Below are 24,341 nucleotides of genomic sequence, written 5' to 3'. Positions count from 1 at the left end.
GACTCCAACATTCCACGCCCCCATGACCCCCGGGACACCCCATGACCCCCGGGACACCCCATATCCCCCCAAACCCCGTTCCCCCCCCCCGCGTCCCCCCCCATTCCCAGCCCCCCGTTCCCCCGCTGGCCAATGGCAGGGAGGGGGCGTGTCCTTTCCGCCCCGCCCCCACCCTGCAGACCAATGGGAGCGGCGGGGGCGTGTCGGGGGCGTGTCCCCGGGCCCGGCCCCACGTGCTCGGCGGGGCAGTGACAGCGATGGAGGCGGCGGGAGGCGGCGGGACCCCCGCACCGGGACCGGGACCGGCACCGGGACCCGGCCGGGCCCGCCCGGCACCGCCCCAGCCCCCGCCCCCCGCGCAGGCACAGCCCAAGGGCCGCGAGCTCTTCAGGACCCAGCGCAAGGAGTCCGAGGTACGGGCGGGGGGCACCGCCGAGGGCACCTCGCACGGGCTGGGGGGTCCCTGCCCCGCGGGGGGGGCTCCTGCGGGAGGGGCTTTATCCAGGGCTGGCGGAGCTCTCGGACTCGGGGAGGGGGTGTCCTCACCCCGACCTCGGGGTTAGAAGGGTTCTGAGCGGGCGGGAGGTGCCCAGCCCGGGCTGGGGGGTCCCCAGGGGGGCTGCCCCCGCTACTGGAACATCCTCACCCCGCTGGCAGCTCCAGCAGCAGGGTTTGGGGTTTCCAGCTGAGCCTCAGCACTGGCATCTCCCTGCCCCACTCTCAGATCCAGCAGAAAGGTTTGGGGATCCCAGCTAAGCCCCAGCGCCGGCTCCTCCTTGCCCTATTCCCAGAGCTGGTACCAGGGTTTGGGATCCCAGCTAAGCCCCGGCACTGGCACCTCCCTGCCCCACTCCCAGAGCGGCGCCAGAGTTTTGGGGTCCCAGATGGACGCTGGGCTCCCCCACACCCTCCAGGCACCCACTTACCCCCCTCTCACCACGGTCCGGAGGCCACAGTTCCCCCCCCCGCAACCCTTCACCCCTCCTGCCCGAAAAACCCCGGGGCGGGGGGGAACCACCGAACCCCCCTGGGCTGCTCTGGGCGCCGGGCTGGGGAAGCAGGACCGGGATCAATCACCAGGATCCAGCCCGGGACATTGTCCCCTCTCCCCGTAAAGCCCCCGCGGGGTCCCCATAGCACAGGACGGGAAGACTTGGCTCCCCCACCCAGGAGCTGCGTCTCCCTGACCCAAAAAAGGGTCCCTTTTCCTGGGGGACGGTGCCCAAGCCGTGGCCCCGCAACTCGTGAATTTGGGGTTTGCTTCCCCCCCCACCCCGCCCGGCCTCTCCAAGCGGATTAGGGCTGCACGCGCTCGGCCGAATTCCTCAGCGGCTTTAACTCCCCGACCCTCGCTCGGGGCTGCCGAAATTGGGGGAGAATCCGGCGTTTCTGGTGCAGGCGGGCTCAGCCCGGCTCATCAATATTAAGGGCGGCGACGCGCAGCAGCTCCAGCCCGGCCTCCGAGGGGGGACGCCGGGATTCGGGAGGAGGAATCACGTTAATTGGGTTAATTACCCGTCCGTGTGGTGCCTTCCCGGGGGTCGGCGCCGGGTCCGTGTGGCCGCGGCCGCCCCTTCCCCGCCCCGCCGGGATCCTCGGGCCGAGTTTCACGCTCCAGTTCCTTCCTCCGCAGGGGAGGAGGGGGATAAACCCGCACCGAGCGCTTCAAAGAGGCAGAGCCCGGCCCCGAGAGCTGCCGGGTCTGGGGCGCTGAGGGTGGAGCCGCGTCCTCCCGGGGGTTCCTGCTCGGCACCAGCCCCAGGCTGGGTTTTGGGGGGGCTCTGAAATAACGCATCCAGTATCCGCCGGCGCTCCGGGTCCCGCCGCCGCTTCCCCCCGGGCTTCGGGAACTGCCATTTTTACCCTCGCCCGCCACATTTCCGCGGGGTTTGGAGTCTCCCGGCACGGCCGAGGGGTGCCCGAGCCCCGCCGACCCACCCGCCCGGAGGAGCTTTGGAGCAGAGCCGGAATTCCCGCAGGGATGTGCCAGCCCGCCCCGCTCACCCCGTGCCGCTCCCCGCAGGGCTCCGTGGACTGTCCCAACCTGGAGTTCGAGTACGGGGATGCCGACGGGCACGGCGCCGAGCTGGCAGGTGAAGCGCGTTTTTTGGGGGGGGCGGCGCTGCTGTTTTTAACAGGCGGGGAGGGAGGACGCCGATCCCGCCGGGATGGGGGATGGATGCGGAGCGGTGTCATCGGGGGTTATTAATAGAGAGCCACTCGCTCCCCGGGGACGAGCAGGGGGACTGTGGGGACACGGGGCTTTCCCGGGAGTGGCGGGAGGAGGGAGCGCTGTCCTGTGGCACTGCCCGGGCCCGCGGGGTCACCCTTTGTCCTTGTCCCGTGTCTTCCTGCCGCTCCTGCCCCTTAACCTCGCGGCCCCAAATGTGTCCCGGCGAAGGGGGGTTATTTTTAGCTCCGGCTGCCTCAGCTGCACGAGCTGCCCTGGCAAAAGCACATTTCCTGCGCGAGGGATCCTCCCTCCTCCCCTGCGGGATCATCTCAGTCCCCCGCGGTGCTGCTCGGAGCTGTAGGATTATAGGGATTCTCTAGGAATAGGTAGGGATTCTATAGGAACAGGTAGAAATTCTATAGGAACAAGTAGGGATTCTCTAGGACTAGGTAGGGATTCTCTAGGAACAGGTAAGAATTCTTAGGAACAGGTAGAAATTCTATAGGAAAAAGTATAAATTCTATAGGAACAAGTAGGGGTTCTCTAGGAACAGGTAGATATTCTATGGGGAAAAGTACAAATTCTCTAGGAACAGGTAGGAATTCTCTAGGAACAGGTAGGAATTCTCTAGGAACAGGTAGGAATTCTCTAGGAACAGGTAGGAATTCTCTAGGAACAGGTAGAAATTCTCTAGGAACAGGTAGAAATTCTATAAGAAAAAGTACAAATTCTATAGAATCAAGTAGGGATTCTCTAGGAACAGGCAGGGATTCTCTAGGAACAGGCAGGGATTCTCTAGGAACAGGTAGAAATTCTATAGGAAAAAGTATAAATTCTCTAGGAACAAGTAGGGATTCTCTAGGAACAGGTAGATATTCTATGGGGAAAAGTACAAATTTTCTAGGAACAGGTAGGGATTCTCTAGGAACAGGTAGAAATTCTATAAGAAAAAGTACAAATTCTATAGAATCAAGTAGGAATTCTCTAGGAACAGGCAGGGATTCTCTAGGAACAGGTAAGAATTCTTAGGAACAGGTAGAAATTCTATAGGAAAAAGTATAAATTCTCTAGGATCGAGTAGGGATTCTCTAGGATCGAGTAGGGATTCTCTAGGATCGAGTAGGGATTCTCTAGAACAGGTAGGGATTCTCTAGGGACAGGTAGGGATTATGAAGAACAGTTGTGTCCCTCCAAGTCCAGTCCCTGTTTTCGGATCCCAGAATGCCTGAGCTGCTGGCTGTGGAATCAGTGCAGGTCTTGCCTGGGTGTTCCTGCATTCCCCTCCTCCCAAACTGCCTTAACTGACTTAAAATTACTTCCCCCCCAAAAAAGAAAACCCCAATGGCATTGCCAATGCAGCTGGAGCAGGGGTGTGGGAACAGCCCAGCCCGGACACAGGGATGGAGATGGTGACTTTGGCAGCACTGGGTGTCCCAAGGTGCCCCCTGGAGCTGCAGGAGAGCTCAGGGCTCAGTTCAGGCCTCTGTCCCGCGTCTCCCTGGAAGCTTCACGAGGAATTTGGCAGCGAGGAGGAGGAGGATGAAACCCCTCCACGTCCCTGCTGATCCCTTTCTCCACCAGAGCTCTACAGCTACACCGAGGAGCCTGAGCTGAGCCACAACAGGAGATGCTTCGAGGAGGATTTCCATGCTCAAGGTACCAGCCCTGGGCCCGGGGCAGCCCCCCGGGGTGGGGGCAGGACCCCCGGGGAAGCCCCTGGCTGGTGGTCGTGTCCTTCCCCCAGTGCCGGGCAGGAGGTGGCTGGAGCTGGACGGGGCCCAGCAGAAGGCCTTTGTCATGCGCCTGCTGGACGGGCTGGAGGTGGTCAACAGGGACAGGAGGCTGCGGGTGGCCCGGGCCATCCTCTACCTGGCACAGGGTAAGCACCACATCCCTGTCTCCGCTGCCAGGGGCCCTGGGAGAACCTCGGGAGAACCCTTCTGCTGGGGCTGTGCCGGGCTGGCAGCTCCTTCCCGGGGGTTCCAAGGCAGATCCTCCCCACCAAGGGTTTGTCTCTGGGGTTGCTCCTCTCCAGGTGTGTTTGGGGACTGCGATAACGAGGGCGATGTCCTGCACTGGTCTCGGCACAACAGCTTCCTCCTGTACCGCCTGGGCACCTTCTCTGCCTTCCTGGAGCTGCTCAACATGGAGATCGAGTGAGGGACCCGCGCTGCCCTCGCCCTCCCTGTCCTCTGCTTCACCCTGTGCTTTCTTCTCTCCCTCATCACCCTCCTCTTCTCGGGCTCGATGATCTCAGAGGGCTTTTCCAACCTGAATGATCCTGTGTTTCTGTGATCTCCTTTGTCCCCTTCTTCCCTTGTCCTCGCCTTCTTTCTCTCCATCCTCCTCACCCTCCTCCTCTTCATCTGCTTTCTCTTCATCCTCCCCACCGCCTTCTTCCATCCTCCTCACCTTCTTCTTCTTCATCTTCTTTCTCCTCATCCTCCTCACCTTCATCTCTGAATCTCCATCTTCTTTCTCCTCACCCTCCTCCTCCTCCTCGCTTTCCTCCCCGCCCTCCTCCCCCTCTCCTTCCTCCTGCTCCTCACGGATGCCCAGGGGGGTCCCACAGCCCTGTGGGGTCCCCCATCCCGGTGTTCCCGGGTGTTCCCGGGCTCAGCCGTGTGCTGTGGGTCGGGATGAGGCGGGGCTGGCGCCGATCCCGTGCCGTTCCCTGCAGGAACAGCCAGGCCTGCAGCAGCGCCCTGCGGAAGCCGGCCATCTCCCTGGCCGACAGCACGGAGCTCAGGTACCCCCCTGGCACCTGGAGAGGGTGGGACCATGGGTGGGACAGCCCTGGGGACAAGGGACACGCCTCACCCGCCTGCTGTCCCCGCAGGGTCCTGCTCAGTGTCATGTACCTGATGGTGGAGAACATCCGTGTGGAGCAGGAGGCGGATCCGCCCGAGTGGAAAACCTGCCGGGAGACGTTCAGGATGGAGCTGAGTGAGCCACAAACCCACTGTGCCCTCTGGAGGCCCCTTTGCTCTGCTGGGCCGGCGGGGAGAGCCCGGGGATGAGGGATCTGCTCCGGAGCTGTTCCTGCTCCCTCTCTCCACAGGTTTCCCTGTGCACACGGAGGAGCCCTTTGCTCTCCTGCTCTTCACGATGGTGACCAAGTTCTGCAGCGGCCACGCTCCACACTTCCCCATGAAGAAGGTCCTGCTCCTGCTCTGGAAGGTGCTCCTGGTGAGTGCAAACCCTTCCTTTTTTCCAGAAACATTTTGCTTTGGACCAGCACTGCTGCAGCCTGGGTGCTCCCCACTGCTGGACCCGACCACAACGAGGTTATCTGGGAGGCACGGGGAGCTGACACAGGGCAGGTCCCTCTGGGATCAGGGTGGGCTGAGCCCTCAGAGGACATGGAGTGGGGGAGAGGTGGTCCCTCGCCCTGGAGAACAAACCAGTGGTGTGGTGTCTTCAACTCCCTGGGATCAGGGTGGGCTGAGCACTCAGAGGACACGGGGTGGGGGAGAAGTCTGGAGGATGAACCAGTGGCTTGGTGTCTCCAACTCCCCGATTTGATTCCCCCAACCTCCTCCTCCCTGGAAGTCCATGCTCCTGGTGGGATGTGTGTCCCTGCGGAGCCATGGGATGTGTGTCCCTGCTGAGCCGTGGGATGTGTGTCCCTGCTGAGGGATGGGATGTGTGTCCCTGCTGAGGGATGGGATGTGTGTCCCTGCTGAGGGATGGGATGTGTGTCCCTGCTGAGGGATGGGATGTGTGTCCCTGCTGAGGGGTGGGATGTGTGTCCCTGCCGAGGGGTGGGATGTGTGTCCCTGCTGAGGGGTGGGATGTGTGTCCCTGCTGAGGGGTGGGATGTGTGTCCTTGCTGAGCCATGGGATGTGTGTCCCTGCTGAGCAGTGGGATGTGTGTCCCTGCTGAGGGGTGGGATGTGTGTCCCTGCGGAGCCGTGGGATGTGTGTCCCTGCTGAGGGGTGGGATGTGTGTCCCTGCTGAGGGGTGGGATGTGTGTCCCTGCTGAGGGGTGGGATGTGTGTCCCTGCTGAGGGGTGGGATGTGTGTCCCTGCTGAGGGGTGGGATGTGTGTCCCTGCTGAGGGATGGGATGTGTGTCCCTGCTGAGGGATGGGATGTGTGTCCCTGCTGAGGGGTGGGATGTGTGTCCCTGCTGAGGGGTGGGATGTGTGTCCCTGCTGAGGGATGGGATGTGTGTCCCTGCTGAGGGGTGGGATGTGTGTCCCTGCTGAGGGGTGGGATGTGTGTCCCTGCTGAGGGGTGGGATGTGTGTCCCTGCTGAGTGACCTCTCCCCTGTCCCCAGTTCACGCTGGGCGGGTTCGAGGCCCTGCAGGCCATGAAGGTTCGGCGGCGGGAGGAGCTGGGGCTGCCCCCCCTGCCCGAGGACAGCATCCAGGTGGTCCGGAGCATGAGGGCGGCCTCTCCTCCCACCTACTCCATCGAGCTCGTGGAGCAGCAGCAGCAGCAGAAGCGGGGCCACCGCAGCCGCAGGGTAGGAGCCACCACGTCCTGCTGGGGCAGCACCGGCAGCGCTTTGGGCTGGGAGGGACCTTGGATCCATCCGGTTCCAACTGAAGCCTTCCACTGTCCCAAGTTGCTCCATCCTGGCCTTGGACACTTCCAGGGATCCAGGGGCAGCCACAGCTTCTCTGGGAATTCCATTCCAGTCCCTCCCCACCCTCCCAGCCAGCAATTCCTTCCCAATATCCCATCCATCCCTGCCCTCTGGCAGTGGAAAGCCATTCCCTGTGTCCTGTCCCTCCCTCCCTTGTCCCCAGTCCCTCTCCAGCTCTCCTGGAGCCCCTTTAGGCCCTGCCAGGGGCTCTCAGCTCTCCCTGGAGCCTTCTCTTCTCCAGGGGAACCCCCCCAGCTCTCCCAGCCTGGCTCCAGAGCAGAGGGGCTCCAGCCCTGGCAGCAGCTCCGGGGCCTCCTCTGGACTCTCTCCAGCAGCTCCACGTCCTCCTGCTGTTGTTCCCAGGGCTGGAGCAGCTCTGCAGGAGGGGAGGGTCTCCCCTGAGGAGGCAGAGAGGCAGGATCCCCCCCTGCCCTGGTGCCCCCAATCCCTGTGGGATCAGCCCAGGGCACAGTTGGGTTTGGGGCTCTCTCAGGACAATGGCCAGGCCATGTCCAGTTTTCCACTCCCCCCGTTTCTGTTGTGGCAGCTGAGCCCCTGGTGGGTTTGTCCAGAGGAAGCCAGAGGACATCCCAACCCTCTGGCAAAGGGCTGATAACCCCCAGGAGCAAACTGCTCCCAGCAGGATCTGTTTTTAGCTCCTCTCCTGGAGTTGCTGTGCTGTGGTCTGAGGATGAAATGCCTTTTGTGAGGGCAGAGATGTGGGATGGAAGCTCCAGAAGTTAAGGTGGATAATGGGGTCCCACCTCCTAGAGCTGCAAGGTTAGAGGTACAGAAGGAGTTATTCCTTATCCAGGCCAGGCTAGGAGGGAAATCCTCACCCGAGGAACACCTGGGAGCTTGATCCTTCCAGGATGGGGAGATCTGGCGGCGACAGCTGGCAGGGAAATAAAATCCATGGAGTGACTTGGGTTCCTCCTCCCCCTCGTGCTGCAGCCCCTGGTGAAGCAGGACAGCTTGGACATCTACAACGAGAGAGACCCCTTCAAGAACGACGAGGCAGGAGTGGAGGAGGAGGAGAACGACGACGTGGACAGCGGGATCGAGGGGGAGCTGGACCTGATGGAGCGGGACACGATCGTCCCCCCCCTGCCCCCCCAGCGCCTGCCCATCGAGAGGGTGTCCTTCCCCAAGGGGCTGCCCTGGGCCCCCAAAGTCAGGTAAAACCCCCCCAGTGTCACTGCCACCCTCCCCGGCCCCCCTGCCCTGGGGTTCATCCCCACGTCAGCCCGTGGGAAGTTTCCTGGCGAGTTGAACTGAGGGGATTCCACTCCTCGTTTAGTCCCGTTTGGTTCTTTCTGGGCTGGGCTTAGCTGAGCTCTTCCCCAGGGTTTTGAAACCAAGCTTGGCCAAGAAGTGGCAGTTCCACTGTGGATGTCCCAGGTTGTGCTGGGAAGGAGGCTGTGCTGGAGCAGGGTCAGCTTCCCCAGCTGGCACCGGTGGATCTTGGAAGGGCAAGGTCCTCGACTGATCCTCTTGGGGACTGGTCAATGATTGACAGCTTCCTTGTGGAGCTGGACTCTTGTGTGGCCAGGTGGCACCTTCCTGAGCGGTGCAGAAAAACATCCAAGCATAAAGGAGTCGGTGCCTTCCCTCCCTCAGACCAGTTGCCTGCACATGGTGTTGAGGGAATGTCAGGAAAAGGGGGTACAAACCTCTGCCCTCTCCCTGGGATCCATCCGAGGGTTGTTGCTGTTTGCCCAAAGCCTGGATTTAACCCAGTGCCTTTAAAACACGGGAGCAAAGAGATATTTCTGCTGGGGGAGCAGTGACAGGGTTAAGCTGGCCCATCCAGAGGGACACGGCAGGAGTTGTTTCGCAGGAGTTGTTTCCCACGTGGATCTCCGCAGCCCTTAACGCTCTCAGCTCCTCCTCAGCAACCTCCTGTTGTTCTCCTTGGCTGTTGCCTGGAAATCCAGCTGGATTTCTCTGCCCATGAGACCCGTGGCTCGTGTCCCACCGATCCTGTCCAGTTCCCATGAAAATGCCCAAGGTGGACGAGATGCTGGCCTGCCCTGGGAGCAGCACGAGCTCTGACAGACCACAGAGACAACATTTGTTCACTCAGAGCGAGCAGATGCTCCTTGGAGATGCCTGTGGGAGGAGCACGGGAGGTGCAGGGAAAGGTGCTGGTTGCAGAGAATTCCTCTCTGTTTACTTTCCCGTGGAGAAGTGGAGCTGCACAGCAAATACAAATGGGTTTGGTTCGTGCTGCTCCCAACCAAGGGTGACTTTTCCCACTGCTAACAAGGCCTCCAGAAAGCAATCCAAGGCTGAGATCTGTTTTCCAACCTCCTCCTTGTTCTTTGTTTGTCCTCTGCTCCATCAGACAGAAGGACATCGAGCATTTCCTGGAAGCAAGCAGGAACAAATTCATCGGATTCACGCTGGGACAGTGAGTGTTGTGTCCACAAAACCTGCCCTGTAGATCCCATCAGTGCACGGGAGGTGTCCACAGAGCTCAGGTTTTCCCAGCTCGAGGCTGCAGCAGTGAAAGCAGCGTTGGAAGAACCTGTTCTTGGAGACACTGCTCCCCTGCTCTGTTAAAAATGAGAGCTGGAGTGAGAGACCCCCGGCCCGAGGCCGGGACTGGTTTGATGTGGAGGGAGCTGGAACAGTTTGGTGTCCTCAGGAAATGGCCCAGTTTGTGAACAACCCAAGCTGTGGGTGCAGAGCCATCCTGGGCCGGGCCCAGAGGGGGACAGTCGGGTTTAGGGGCAGTGCTGGGCTCAGGGTCCACCCCAGCCCTCATTTCATCTGATTTCACCCCAATTCCTCACCCCGACGTTGCTCCCTTCTTGGAGGAGCTTCGCTGGGGAGGAGGTGAGAGGGTGGGCAGCTCGTGCCAACCCCTCTCCCTGTTCCTGACCCCTCTGGGATATGTCCAATAGACTCCAGGCTCCCTCTTTCACCTCATCTAACCCTGTGCTCCCCTTCTTTCCCCCTCTCAGGGACACCGAGACCCTGATCGGGCTCCCACGGCCCATCCATGAGAGTGTGAAGACCCTGAAGCAGGTGAGGTGGTGGATCCCTGCACAGCACTTGGGATATCCCCGTGTGGTGTGGGATCCTCCTGGAGAACCTCTGCCTGAAACACAGGGACTGCAGGGAATAAGAAGATCCTCCTTGTTAGCTGTAGCAGGAAAAGTTTTTGGAGCTTCCTACGGGGCAAAAAATCAAAAACTGAGTCCTCCCTGCAATTCCAAGCAGACTATCCAACATTTTTACCTTCCCTTTGTCCATGGTGCAGCATTCCTGCTCCCTGGGGAGTGTTTGCCTGGAGTTTTGAAGGTGACAGGCTCCCAGGGTTGGGTTTGGACACACACAGAGCCCAAAGCAGTGCAGTTCCCAGCGGGAAGCACGGCCAGCCTCGGCTCCAGCTGTGCTCCAGGTGGAGAGGGAGGCACCCCCGGGGGCCAAGGGCCCCTGTCTCAGGTCTGGGGGGTCTTTTGGAGGTGATTGTCCCTCTCCACTCACCCACAGGGAGATCCCAGGAGGAGTGGGTGGAAGTGATGGAAGGCAGGAGGTGTGAGGGGCTCTGGGACAGGGGGATGTCCCACACAGCAAGTTCTCCACGTGTGGGATATTGGGGATATAACTGGGATATTGGGGATGTAATTGGGATATTGGGGGTATAACTGGGATATTGGGGATATAACTGGGATATTGGGGATGTAATTGGGATATTGGGGGTATAACTGGGATATTGGGGGTATAACTGGGATATTGGGGGTATAACTGGGATATTGGGGATATAACTGGGATATTGGGGATATAACTGGGATATTGGGGGTATAACTGGGATATTGGGGATATAACTGGGATATTGGGGGTATAATTGGGATATAGGGGATATAACTGGGGTATTGGGGGTATAACTGGGATATTGCTGGAAGCAGTGCCTGCTGCCATGGCTGGCTGTCCCCTCCCTGGGTGGTGACATTGCTGTGCCTCTGTGGGGGGTTTTTTCCAGCACAAGTACGTGTCCATCTCGGATGTCCAGATCAAGAACGAGGAGGAGCTGGAGAAGTGCCCCATGTCTCTGGTAAGAAGCTGCTGCCCCCCATCACCAGACCGAGGTGTGTCAGGGACCACGACAGAGCAATCCAGGAATTCTTTTTTGTTTTTTTACTTCATTTTCCCCTTGTTTTCTACTGTTTCTCTGCGACAGGGGGAAGAGGAAGTCCAAGAAACGCCCTGTGAGGTCCTGTATCGAGCCATGTTGTACAACCTCCCCCAGTACATGGTAAGGCCACCGAAAGGAAGGAAGAGCTTTGGAGTGGGGAGTGGGGGGAGCTGGACTGGGAGCTGCAGAGCTCGGCACAGGATGGCTGGGGGGTGGTCAGGACTGGGATGGTGACATTTTGGTGGGGATCCAGAGCAGAGCTGACTGGAAAGTACAGCCCAAGAGGAGGGATTCAGAGGAGCAAGGGTGGTAGGCGCCCAGGGACGTGGTCAGGGGTTGGAAAAGAGGATGTGGGCAGAGGACTGGGAGCAAGCAACGAGGTCCTCCACATTGGTGGGAGCCCAAAACTATTCCAGGTGTCCTTTGTTTCTTTTATCCACACCACCAGAGCTCAGGTGCATGTGATGCCTTAAGCCCAGCTCAGAGCTGCCGTGATCCCCACCCTTGGCCTGTGTTCCCCAGGGATAAAAGGAGAGGTTGGGTGTGCTCTGGTAGAGCTGGCTTGAAGTTGTCCAGTTTCAGCACGTGGAGGAGAAGGAAGGACTTCCCTTCCCAGGACCACCCCTGCCCACCACCCCTCCCTCTCCTGCAGATAGCCCTGCTGAAGATCCTCCTGGCTGCTGCCCCCACCTCCAAAGCCAAGACTGACTCCATCAACATCCTGGCGGACGTGCTGCCCGAGGAGATGCCGTGAGTCCTGCCCAGGGGCCCCTCATCCCCCTCATCCCCTCCATCCCTGCTGGGCCCTGGAGCCTCGGGCCAAGCTGCAGAATTGGGGTTTGCTGCTGGCTCTGGGGGGCTCCAGGTTTGGGGGTGGAGGGGTGTGGTGGGAGCCAGGGAAGTGCCGTTGGATTTTCAGGAGCGCGACAATCCCGGCGCGGTCGGCACCGCTGTGCTCTGATTGAAAACCTACCCAAATGATAAACCCCTGCTAATCGACCCAAATCATAAAGATACATCAGCATGTGGAAGGTGTCCTTCATACCCGTCCCCTGGGACTGCTGGCAGAGGGAAAGCCACTTTTTTCCCCCCTTTTTTTAACGCGCTTTGGCGTCACCGGGAAGCGCGGGTGGGAACGGGAGTCCTGGGGGGAAGAGAAGGGTCCCTGTTCCCATCCAGCTTGTCCAGATGAACCTGAGCTCCCCAGTCCTCCTTGTCCCCACAACAAGGAGGGTTCTGCACTTTGGCCACAACAACCCCCTGCAGCTGCAGGCTGGGCCAGAGGGGCTGGAGAGCAGCCAGGCAGGAAGGGAGCTGGGAGTGGGGATGGACAGGGAGCTGAAGAGGAGCCCAAGTGTGGCCAGGGGGGCAAGAGGGCCAATGGATCCTGGCCTGGCTCAGGAACAGGGTGGCCAACAGGGCCAGGGAAGGGATTCTGCCCCTGGGCTGGGCGCTGGGGAGGCCACCCCTGGAGTGCTGTGTCCAGCTCTGGGCCCTGAGCTCAGGAAGGCCCTGGAGGGGCTGGAGCAGGGGCAGAGAAGAGCAGCGAGGCTGGGGAAGGGACTGGAGCACAAGTGCTGGGAGGAGAGGCTGAGGGAGCTGGGGGGGCTCAGCCTGGAGAGGAGGAGGCTCAGGGGAGACCTCCTCACTCTCTGCAACTCCCTGCCAGGAGGGGGGAGCCGGGGGGGTTGGGCTCTTTTCCCAGGCAACCATCAGCAAGACAAGAGGGCTCGGTCTCAAGCTGTGCCAGGGGAGGTTTAGGTTGGAGATCAGGAAGAATTTCTTTGCAGAGAGGGTGCTCAGCCATTGGAATGGGCTGCCCAGGGAAGGGGGGGATTCTCCGTCCCTGGAGGTGTTTAAGGACAGACTGGATGTGGCATCAGTGCCATGGGCTGGGAACCACGGCGGGGTTGGATCAAGGGTTGGGCTGGATGATCTCAGAGGTCCCTTCCAACCCAGCTGATTCTATGATTCTGGGATTCTGTGATTCCCACCCCCCTGTTCCATCCCCTCCCTGCCAGTGTCACCGTCCTGCAGAGCATGAAGCTGGGCATCGACGTCAACAGGCACAAGGAGATCATCGTCAAGAGCATCTCGGCCTCGCTGCTGCTGCTCCTCAAGCACTTGAAGCTCAACCACATCTACCAGGTGAGCCAACAGCAGGGTTGGCCACTGCCAGGCTGCTCTTGGACTTGGTGTGTCCTGATAAACCCTCTCCCAAAAGACTTGCAGGAGGGGTTTCCATGACGTGTCCGTGGTGCTCATCCCAGCTCCAGGTCAGGCTTTGTCCCAGGCTGGGAGAACCTGCCCGAAATGTTCCTCAGCTGTGTTTTGGCAGCATCGTTTATCCACTCACGGGGAAGGAGCTTTAGGACTTCTGGAGAAATTCCTGCTGTGGCCGCTCAGGGTAGAATTTAGGACGGAGCCCGAGCACGAGCCCCCCTGGCAGAAGGGGGAAGGGGAGGGGGGTTAGGCAAGACCTTCCTTTGCTCTGTGTCATCTCCAGGGACCAGAAATAGGCTGGGAAGGACCTCAAGGAGGTCAACTAATCTGGGTCTTGGCAGGATCACGTTCTTGGGGCTCCAGTTTCAGCAGAGGCAGAGCTGGGGCCGAGGTTTAATCTGATTTTTTGTGCCATCTGCACCCACTCCAGGGCTTTCCTTGGTCTAAAACAAAAAAGCAGGACAGACATGAGCTGTGGTCCAGTTCTCCACCCGTCCTGCAAGTCAAACAATCAGTGCTTTCTAAGCATTTCTAAATATTTTCTTTCTCTTAAAGGTGTCAGCGTGGCACGAGTCCATCTGTGTTATTTACTGATATTTACTGCCCACTGACATTTATCTGAGGGAAAATACAAATCCATAGATTGCATTGGATAAAATGAAACAGCAGGATAAGTCCACAGGTTAGATTGCATAAAATGAAACAATAGGATAAGTATAAATCCATAGATTGGATTGCATAAAATGAAACAATAGGATAAGTATAAATCCACAGGTTGGATTGGATAAAATGAAACAACCCCCACATTTTGACAGCCCCACATTTGTTCTGGGTTTCCCCACGTGCCCTCCCTCATTTTTCTCACTTCAGAGCAGCTCCTCTCTTTTCTTCCTCTGAGGCAGGAGGACCCTGGGGCTGAGCCTGGAGGAAGCTGGGGGGGGTTTGTGCCCCTGGTCCTGCCTCTGGGTGTGATTTTTGGGGGAGGCATCACCAGTTTTTGGTGCCAAAAGGTCTCAGGGAGCGCCATGAAAATCACAGAGTCGGAGTCATGGAATGGTTTGGGCTGGAAGGGACCTTAGAGACCATTTAATGCTTTGAGGGGGAGAAAAACTGAAAGCATTTATGAAGCCAAGGATATTTTTTCAGTCCAAAATTTCAAAGGGAGGTGGGATTAGTGTGAGAGAGCAGCAGGAATTATTGTGTTTTCTCTTGTAGTAGCTGCATCTCCTCCTTCCCTCTTCCCCAAATGCCATTTTACCAGAGCTTTAATTCGGAAAAGCCACGTTTGCTTTGGGTGCAGCTGCTCCTAAAGCACTGCCACAAAGCTCCTGTGTCCACCCTATGGCAAGTGGAACTTCCCAGCTGCTGGACACGGCACAGGCCAGGGGGGAGATGGGCTGGGAGGTGTCTCAAACCATCAGCAGTGCTTTGCTCTTGGCTGGAAACGTCCCCATCCCCTTGTGATGCTCCCAGTTGTCCCAGTTCTGCCCAGTTTCCCTTCTCTCTCTCTCCCCCCAGTTCGAGTACGTGTCCCAGCACCTGGTGTTTGCCAACTGCATCCCTCTGATCCTGAAGTTCTTCAACCAGAACATCATGTCCTACATCACTGCCAAGAACGGGTACAGCCACCTCTGGGGCAGGGAGGGCTTTGGGAACGAGGAACCCTGGTGGGAATGTGTGGTGGGACCTGGGCCCTCTGGGGCAGGAATCCTCTGGAGGGAGCCAATCCCTTTGGCCCAGTGATGGGAGGAATGGGGGGTGGGTTTCCAACCTCTCCCTAAAACCCCCCTACTGAAATAAAACAGGCTTGTTTTCAGCCTTCTCCTGGGGAGCAGCCCAGTGCCACCCGTGGGCCACAGCTCCACAAAGGCCAGTGGGGAGTGTCCTCTTGATCTTTTCCATGTTTTGTAGCCAAAATTCACCTTTTGCATGGTTGTCACTGCCTTTTGGGGCTGATCTGAGACAGGCACCAGCCCCAGTTTGAGCAGGGAACTGGTGGCACCACCACGAGCCGAGAGGGCCCAGCACTTCCCCAGCTCACCAGGGTGGGATTTCCCCGCTCAGAGGGACGTTGGGAGGGTGAAAAGATCCCTTTTCTCCCTTTCTGATGCTCTTTTTGTTGCTCTTCAGCTGCATGTGTGGGCTGGTGTGTCTCCTGCACAGTGTGGTTTGTGTGTGTGAGAGGGAACACGTGGGAAAACGGGAAGTAAGGTGTTGATTTTTTTCCCTGCTAGAAACATTTCCACTTTTGGTGGAAATGCACTTTAAGGTGGTAGAAAACGTATCCCAGGAGCACTGAGCTCCTCCCTCTGCTCCCTGGTGGAGGTTCCACAGGACACACACCTGTGGGTGAGGGGGGATGTGCAGCTGGATGCTCTGATCCAGGGAGGTTTGTCAGATCCCAGCAAACAGCAGGCACTGTCCTGCAAAAGGAGTTATCCCAGCGGGTTTGGTCACACTCAGATGCACAGACCCCACTCCAGGTGTGGGGTTTGGTCACACTCAGATGCACAGACCCCACTCCAGGTGTGAGATTTGACCCCATTCCAGTGCACAGACCCCACTCCAGATGTGGGATGTGGTCAATTCAGATGCACAGACCCCAGTCCAGATGTGGGATTTGATCCCATTCCAGTGCACAGACCCCACTCCAGGTGTGGGGTTTGGTCACACTCAGATGCACAGACCCCACTCCAGGTGTGAGATTTGACCCCATTCCAGTGCACAGACCCCACTCCAGATGTGGGATGTGGTCAATTCAGATGCACAGACCCCAGTCCAGATGTGGGATTTGATCCCATTCCAGTGCACAGACCCCACTCCAGGTGTGGGGTTTGGTCCCACTCCAATGCACAGACCCCACTCCAGATGTGGGGTTTGGTCCCATTCCAGTGCACAGACCCCACTCCAGATGTGGGATTTGGTCCCATTCCAGTGCACAGACCCCACTCCAGGTGTGGGGTTTGGTCCCATTCCAGTGCACAGACCCCAGTCCAGAGATGCTGTAATGGGAAATATCAGAGGTGATGCCAAAACCATTTGTGGCAAATTCTTTCCATGGTATATAAATTTATACTTTTGGGGTGTTCATTGACTCCTTTTCCAAAGTCCACATGCCTGGAGGGCTCCCAAAGACCTGACACGCCCCCGGGAATTTTCCTGCTGTCACTCAGACATCTCCATTTTAACCTGATGGATTTTAACCTCAGACCTATCTGGGGGGTTTTTGTGTGGTGTATTTTGTATATTTGGGGGTTTTATCTCTTTTTAAACATGCCATGAGCAACCCATCCGTCCTGTCTTTGTGGATCCAAATCGCTGGAGTCCTTATGAACGCCCTGGGGATGCTCCTGGGAGCCAAGGGGGATCCCTGTGCTCCACTGAGGCTCCAGGGGGAGGCAGTGGTGAGGTTGGGATCCCGTTTGGATGCCGTTTGTGCCGCTGGAGATGCAGGAGGGAGCTCCGTCGGTGCCGGAGGAGGGATCGTTCCCAACCCAAATTCCTCGTTCCATAGAGCAGCGCTGCCGTTGGAACTCAAACCCCAGGCACGGGGAAGGAAGATTTGACAGCTGCTGTGTGTAATCATGTGGATCATCTTCAGAAGTTGTTTCCCTGTTCCTAACGATTCCCTGCTTCCCTGTTTTCCGCAGGGTCTCCGTCCTGGATTATCCTCATTGCACAGTCCATGACCTGCCCGAGCTCACGGCAGAAAGCCTGGTGAGCAGCACAGAAAGGGGCCCTGGGATCTCTAGTGCTGGATATGGAAGGATGGGGAAGGATTTTGGTTTTCTTTCCTCTGACTTCTTTTCTCATCCTCCCAAACCTCTCCAAAATCAGACCTTTTTTTCCCCCCCCCTCCTGCCGTGAAAGTTCCTCCCGTCGCTGCCCCTGAGCCGCCGGGGGAGGTGGGGAGGGAGGAGGCACTGCTGGTGTTGGGCACCCCGTAAAAATAGGTGGGGTTAGAGTTTTTCCTTTCAGGGAATAGAATCCCAGGATCCCTGAGGCTGGAAAAGCCCTCCCAGCCCATGGATCCACCCTGGGCCCCATCCCCACCTTGGCCCCCAGCCCAGAGCACTGAGTGCCACGGCCAGGCCTTCCTGGGACACCTCCAGGGCTGGGCACTCCAAACCTCCCTGGGCAGCCCCTGCCAAGGCCTCCCCACCCTTTCCAGCAACAAATTCCTCCTCATGTCCAACCTGAGCCTCCCCTGGCACAGCTTGAGGCCGTTTCCCCTTGTGCTGCCAAGAGAAAACTCTCCTGCTTTAAGAGAGGCTTCAATTGCTCTGGTTTAAATTGCTCTGAGCACTCATGTTTCATAAGGTATCTCCAAGTAGATTAAGGAATGAACCCAATTCCCTCTGGAGAGGAGCCTTAAGTATTGTGGAGAGCATATCTAAGCACACAGACTGCAGAGGAGACAGTGATCATGGCAGGTTCACAACTGCAATAACTCAAAGGCAGAGTGGGACTCAGGCAGGGCACGGAGCAGGGAAAAGCTTTGGGGTTAACAGGGGGTGGAGCCCTGAAATGATGCAGGACTCATTAAGAAGGAGCCTGAGCAAACCCAGTCTGGGCAGGGATGATCTAACGCTGCCTGGCTGCTGAAATCATAACCCTGTGTTGTTTTCCTTTGCTGTGTAAAGGTTAAAATCGTCAGAGAGAGATGTTTTTTCCCCCAGGTCCAGGGGCTGCTGAGGGCTGGGAGTCCTGGTGCCAGATCCTGGATCAATGGGGACATCTAGTGACAGGTCGCTGAGGGCTCTGCTGCCTCACACTAATCCTCACAACAAGCTTTAAGCCTCTAGGAGAAAACTGAGCGTTTTTTAGGGAAGATATTCCCAGTAGGGCCAAGTCCCTTGCAGGTTGCTGCCCTCCAGCAGACACGGATGTTTTCCTCGCAGGAGATCGATTTAATCAGAAAATAAGCAGGAACCAACTTGGATTTTACCTGAGGATCCCCATGGAAGTGAGGGTTTATCGAGAATGAGACATTCCCTGCTGCTTGAGGCCAATGTTAGTGTCTTTTTTTGGCCCCCTGGTGAGTGATTGGAACATCCCAGAGTGCCACAGTCCTGCTGACAGAGGATTCTGCTCTGAGGGCCCAGCAGAGCGATGTGTGGCTGGGCTTTATTCCAGAGGAGGTTTATTCCCAGGATTTCAGCAGTGCTGTCCCCAAAGAGGGACCTGTGGGGTAACTGCTGTCCCCACACGGGGTAGATCAGGAGTGGCTGCAATCCCAGACAGGTACTGGGGGATTCCCCCATCCTGGCGTGGGAAAGGCTCTTGGATTCCTTGCCAGTCCTCTTGGATTCCTTGCCAGTCCCATCTCCCTGTGTTTGGGAGGGGCTCCATCCACCCCTTAAAACCAGGATTCCAGCCTGTTCCCTCCTCCCATAAACCTGATGGAAAGACCCTCCCCTACTTGAAGCTTTAGAGACAACATCAGGTTGGTGGCAGATAAATCCATCTGTGTGAGAAATGGACAGTGGCTTACTCTGGAAAAATTCCTTGGTGTGGAGGGAGCAGATTAGGCCTGGGCACTGCTGCTGAGCTGGCACCCCCCGAGCAGCACACAGCACCCTCCAGCACCTTGGGGACATCCCAGTGACGTCCTGGTGACACCCCACCTCTGCAAAAGTGTGTTTGCTCAGAGTGGCTTTTTTAATCCCAGAGTTAAACTCAGGAGCCTGTTCTTGTTGGCCTCAAAAATGATTTGCACAGTAATATTTGACCAGCTCACTGAACTGATCAGCTCCAGGAGGAGTTTCCTCATGGAAAGGGTGGTGAGGCCTTGGCAGGGGCTGCCCAGGGAGGTTTGGAGTGCCCAGCCCTGGAGGTGTCCCAGGAAGGCCTGGCCGTGGCACTCAGTGCTCTGGGCTGGGGGCCAAGGTGGGGATGGGGCCCAGGGTGGATCCATGGGCTGGGAGGGCTTTTCCAACCTCAGGGATCCTTGGATTCTGTTTGGTGTCACCATCCCCAAACACCTTGTTCTCAGGGGAGACCAAAACACCCCTGACCAGAAGGCCCAGCTCGTGTCCCACTGGCTTTCCTCACTTTCCTGCTGGTGATTCCCAAAATCCACCATTCAGCAGAGCTCCTGCTGCTGGAACATCTGCAGGGAGGATAAATCCAGTGAGGAGCAGGAATAAAACTTGTGCAGGCAGTAAAAACACAGGCTTTGTGCACGAGGACCCCTCTGGTGGGGCTGCTGAACGCTTGCTCTTGGTCACCCTTGGTCACCCTTCTCCTCCTCCCATTGCAGGAAGCTGGAGACAACAACCAGTTCTGCTGGAGGAACCTGTTCTCCTGCATCAACCTGCTGAGGATCCTCAACAAACTGACCAAGTGGAAACACTCGAGGACAATGGTGAGGTGGTGTCCCATCTCCCTGAGACCTCTAAGCCTGGCTTTCCTGGAGCATGTCCACAGCTCTAAGCCTGGCCTTCCTGGAGCATGTCCACAGCTCTAAACCTGGTCTTCCAGGAGCGTGTCCCTGGCTTTAAGCCTGACCTTGGCCTTCCTGAACCATGTCCCCAACATTAAGCCTGACCTTGGCCTTCCTGGAGCATGTCCCCAGCTTTAAGCCCGGCCTTGGCCTTCCTGGAGCATGTTCTCAGCTCTAAGCCTGGCTTTCCTGGAGCATGTCCCCAGCTCTAAACCCAGCCTTGGCCTTCCTAGAGCATGTCCCCAGCTCTAAGCCCGGCCTTGCTGCTGAGCATTTCTTCCAGCAGTGCCAGAGCTTCTGCTCTTCCTCTGCTGCCTTTTCCCTTTCCCAGACTGAACCTTAAACACATAAAATGCAGAACCCCCTTTTCCCCTGCCAGTAACCCCCCTTTCCCCTGCCAGTAACCCCCCCTTTTCCCCGCCAGTGACCCCCCCTTTCCCCGAGCCTCCAGCCCCGGGCAGGGAGTGTTGGTTGTGTTACCCTGTTGTCCCTCCCTGGGGTTCGGGGTGTCTGTTGCCCAGCAGTTGGTGCCTAAGGTGGCCCAGGCAGGGTTTGTGTGGCCCAGGGAGGGTTTGTGTGGCCCAGGCAGGGTTTGGGTGGCCTCCTTGCCCGCCCTGCCTCGATCCGTGCCGGTTCCTGGCAGATGCTGGTGGTGTTCAAGTCGGCGCCGATCCTGAAGCGGGCCCTGAAGGTGAAGCAGGCCATGCTGCAGCTCTACGTGCTCAAGCTGCTCAAGATCCAGACCAAGTACCTGGGGCGCCAGTGGAGGAAGAGCAACATGAAGACCATGTCGGCCATCTACCAGAAGGTGCGGCACCGCATGAACGACGACTGGGCCTACGGCAACGGTGAGTCAGCGCCACCGGCCCCTCCAGCTGGGCTGGGCTGGGCTTGGCCTGACACCTCCTCGAGTCCCCCAGACCCGCTGGTGAGGAGCTGTGAGCTGCTCCAGCGGGAGGGAGCGGCTGGATTGAGGGAGGAACGGTGGGAACGGGCCGTGGTCAGCGCGGGGCTCCCCGGCAGGAATCATAGAATCCCAGAATCAGCTGGGTTGGAAGGGACCTCCGAGATCATCCAGCCCAACCCTTGATCCAACCCCGCCGTGGTTCCCAGCCCATGGCACTGATGCCACATCCAGTCTGTCCTTAAACACCTCCAGGGACGGAGAATCCCCCCCTTCCCTGGGCAGCCCATTCCAATGGCTGAGCACCCTCTCTGCAAAGAAATTCTTCCTGATATCCAACCTAAACCTCCCCTGGAGTGTCCCCCGAGCCCAGAGCTCACTGCTGCATCCCCACATCATTTCTGGCACCGGGTCCCTGAGTTGTCCCGGTGTCCGCACGGAATGTGTGCGGGGGATGGCCTCGGAGTGGGACTCTGGCCCTGCACTCACACCTGAGGAAGCAGCAGGTTCACCCCAGCGTGAGGATACGCCGAGTTCCTCAGCTAAAGCCCGGACTAAATGAGCTGCTCAGTTTAAACTGTGCTTATGTAGCCAAAACCCATGTGGTTTTGAGGGATGTGGTGATGTTCCTGGTGTATTAATGATGTCATGGGATACACCAGACCACACACTTTCATCCCCCTGTAGGTGCCCCCCATTGCTGCAACAACTGACCCAAGCTTAGGACAAGAAGTATTAAATTATCTTTTCACCTTAATAGCTCAGTCCTAAATTTTTGCTCTGCGTGTGGCTTCTTTTTCAGAGAATCATGGAATGGTTTGGGCTGGAAGGGGCCTTAAAATCATCCAGTGCCACCCCCTGCCATGGGCAGGGACACCTTCCACTGTCCCAGGTTGCTCCAAGCCCCAGCCTGGCCTGGGACACTTCCAGGGATCCAGGGATTTTTAATGAGGATTTAGGAAAATTGGGCAGCATTCCTGTTTCAAAAGAGAACAAGGCAAGGAGCAAAAGCCTGACATCTTCCCTTTTTTTTTCCAAAAGATAAAACCATTTTAATTCTGTCAGGGCCTGGGGTCTTTCTGAAAAAAAGCAGAATGGTAATTATAGGGAGTCCTTAAAGCAGGAGTAATTAGATTTCTATAGGATGCATTAATTAAAATGCATACATAATGGAATTTTGTTAGCAAGAATAGGAATTAAGAAAAGAATAAGAATTAAAAAAAAAATTAAGGAAAAGAAAGAAGAAGAAGGAGGAGAGGAAGAAAGAGAATAAGGAGAAGGAGAACAAGAAGTGAATAAGAAGACAAATAAGAAGAAAATAAGAAGAAAAAGAAAAATTGAGAGGAAAATAAGAAAAAAAAGAAGAAAAATAAGGAAATAAGAAGAAAAAGAGGAAAAATAAAGAAGGAGGTGGAGAAGAAAAAGAAGAAGGAAATAAGAAAAAAGAAGAAGCAAGAAGAAAAGAAGAAGAAAAAGAAGAAAAATAAAGAAGGAGGTGGAGAAGAAAAAGAAGAAACAAGAAGAAAAGAAGAAGAAAAGGAAGAAAAAGAAGGAGGTGGAGAAGAAAAAGAAGGGGAAAAAAAGGAGAAGAAAAAGAAGCAAAATAAACGAGGAGGAGAAGAAAAAGAAGCACAATAAAGAAAGAGGAGGAGAAGAAAGAGAAGGAAAATAAAGAAGGAGGAGAAGAAGATAAGAAGTGGAAAAAGAAGAAGGAATAAGTGACTGGTCAACTCAAGCACGTGTTTGCTGCGAAATCTTCACCCTTTCTCTCGCCCAAACCTTTATGAAGTTGTTATTTTTCCCCCCCCTCACACTCTGTTGGTTTTTGTCTCCCCTGCCCTGCAGACATCGACGCCAGGCCGTGGGACTTCCAGGCCGAGGAGTGCACCCTGCGGGCCAACATCGAGGCCTTCAACAGCCGCCGCTACGAGCGGGCGCGGCCCCCCGAGTTCGCCCCGGTGGACAACTGCCTGCAGAGCGTGCTGGGCCAGCGCCTCGACCTGCCCCGCGACTTCCACTACTCCTACGAGCTCTGGCTGGAGCGGGAGGTGTTTTCCCAGCCCATTCGCTGGGAGGAGCTGCTGCACTGCCAGTGACGCGGGCCTGCCGCAGCCAGGCCTCGCCAGGCCTCGCCAGGCCTCGCCAGGCCTCACCAGGCCTCACCAGGCCTTGCCAGGCCTCATGGGGCTACAGGCATGGGGGAAGAGGTTGGTTTGGACCAGGGGGGTCTCAAGTGCTCTTCCCCAAGAGACCAAACCTCTCCTTGTCTACCCAGACGCTGCCAAGGTGCCACCTTTCTGGAGGCCACCCCTTTGCTGTGACTTCTCGGAGCGCTTCTCGCGCCACGGAGCGGCCCCGGCGTCGAGGGGTTGTTGTGGCCTTTTGTTTGTCCCAGTTTTCCCGGTTTTTGGGGTTTAGGAGCCCGTAATAAGCTCACTCACGTGGTCTTTGCCACAGCCCGAGGGCTGTCCCGCAGCTGGGGTCACGCCTGTTGGTTTGGTGTCACTGTTCCCCCTGGCTGGGAAAGGTTTCCATCTCTGGAATTCCTCCTGGCTGGGAAAGGTTCCCGTCTCTGGAATTCCCCCTGGCCAGGAAAGGTTCCCATCTCTCCCAAATTCCTCCTGGCTGGGAAAGGTTCCCATCTCTCTTGAATTCCCTCTGGCTGGGAAAAGTTCTGGTCTCTCCCGAATTCTCCCTGGCTTGGAAAGGTTCCTGTCTCTCCCAAATTCCTCCTGGCTGGGAAAGGTTCCATCTCTGGAATTCCCTCTGGCTGGGAAAGGTTCCCGTCTCTCCTGAATTCCCCCTGGCTGGGAAAGTTCCTGTCTCTCCCTAATTCCCCCTGGCTGGGAAAGGTTCCCATCTCTCCTGAATTTTCCCTGGCTGGGAAAGGTTCCTATCTCTCCCGAATTCCTCCTGGCTGGGAAAGGTTCCCATCTCTCCCAAATTCCTCCTGGCTCAGAAAGGTCCCCATCTCTCCCGAATTTCTCCTGGCTGGGAAAGGTTCCCATCTCTCCTGGAATTCCTCCTGGCTGGGAAAGTTTCCCATCTCTCCCAATTTCCCCCCAGCTGTGCCTCCCTTGTTTTCATTTCTTCCCTTACGGCTCCTGATGTGCTTCCAACGCCACCGTGGTGGTGACTGACGGGATCCCTGGGAATGCCTCCAACCAAGCTGACTTGGCCAACATTCCCTGCTGTCCTTGGCATCCATGACCCAACTCCCAGGGGGTCGGTTCCACAAGTGACGGTCCGTTCCCTTCCCCCTGCTCCGCTTCCCTCGCCGTTCCCTTCCATCCCGTTTTTCCAGGAGCGCCCCCACGCCTGCGCTGGGCGGTGTTTCGGGTTGGTTGTCTCTTCCTCCTGGTTGTTTTTCAAGGATAATTCCTCCAGCACTGGGATTTCAGGTTGCTCTTTAAGCCCCTGGAGGAGACAGGGAACCACCACACCAAACAACCGGATTTTCACATGGATTTTGGGGGAATCTGCTTTGGGGAAGTGCTTTGCTTGACAGTTTGTTGCCGTAACGTGAGGAGAAGCGGGGACACTGCGGCTCACAGTTTTCCTAATGAACAGCACACGAAGCTGTAAATTTTTTCTGAGTCTGGTAACTTAAATTAATACTTAAATTAAATAATAAAAGCTACACTGGGGTAAGGCCGTGCTGCATGAGGGTGGCATTTGTCAGAGCATTCTGTGTTAGCCCAGAGGGCTGTGCCGTTATCAATAAATCAAACCCACCAGTTTTGTTAGGACGAGATTTTGTGGGTTTTTTTGCTGTGGAGCTGCCCTGGGAATGTTCCTTCGTGGGGTTTGTCCGAGGTTTTGTTCCTGGGAGCAGCATTAAAGCCTCTAAAAACCTT

At 57.1% G+C, this 24,341-nt stretch overlaps 2 protein-coding genes across 9 annotated transcripts in view; both read left to right on the top strand.

The window, feature by feature from the left end:
• Positions 1-24,341, top strand: part of AHCYL2 (adenosylhomocysteinase like 2) — a 132,630-nt gene that overhangs the window by 82,365 nt on the left and 25,924 nt on the right. The gene's annotated exons all lie outside the window — the stretch shown is intronic.
• On the top strand, positions 219-24,341 carry STRIP2 (striatin interacting protein 2). 8 transcript variants are annotated; one of them, XR_010430991.1, is made up of 23 exons: positions 219-413; positions 2,024-2,093; positions 3,755-3,829; positions 3,918-4,052; positions 4,209-4,329; positions 4,854-4,922; positions 5,013-5,119; positions 5,235-5,362; positions 6,457-6,645; positions 7,723-7,946; positions 9,116-9,181; positions 9,738-9,801; positions 10,760-10,831; positions 10,958-11,032; positions 11,565-11,662; positions 12,934-13,060; positions 14,654-14,754; positions 16,786-16,852; positions 19,398-19,502; positions 20,224-20,428; positions 22,330-23,046; positions 23,082-23,118; positions 23,264-24,341. XR_010430991.1 is itself a non-coding variant. In XM_064656821.1 (21 exons), exons 1-21 carry the CDS (start codon positions 258-260, stop codon positions 22,578-22,580), a joined length of 2,505 nt encoding a protein of 834 aa, XP_064512891.1. In that variant the 5' UTR covers positions 219-257; the 3' UTR covers positions 22,581-24,341. The 8 variants fall into 8 exon arrangements, 1 of the variants encoding a protein (XP_064512891.1); XR_010430986.1 differs by having other exon boundaries at positions 22,330-22,632; positions 22,663-24,341; XR_010430992.1 differs by lacking the exon at positions 23,082-23,118 and having other exon boundaries at positions 23,411-24,341.

Source organism: Pseudopipra pipra, chromosome 5 (assembly GCF_036250125.1).
Source record: "Pseudopipra pipra isolate bDixPip1 chromosome 5, bDixPip1.hap1, whole genome shotgun sequence".
NCBI lineage: Eukaryota > Metazoa > Chordata > Aves > Passeriformes > Pipridae > Pseudopipra > Pseudopipra pipra.
This window is presented reverse-complemented; position numbering and strand designations above follow the sequence as displayed.

Coding starts and splice junctions, on each gene's coding strand:
- STRIP2 (XM_064656821.1), top strand. CDS start 258: ATGGAGGCGGCGGGAGGCGGCGGGACCCCCGCACCGGGACCGGGACCG. Junction 3,830..3,917: donor GGAGGATTTCCATGCTCAAG/GTACCAGCCCTG, acceptor TCCTTCCCCCAG/TGCCGGGCAGGAGGTGGCTG. Junction 5,120..5,234: donor GACGTTCAGGATGGAGCTGA/GTGAGCCACAAA, acceptor CTCTCTCCACAG/GTTTCCCTGTGCACACGGAG.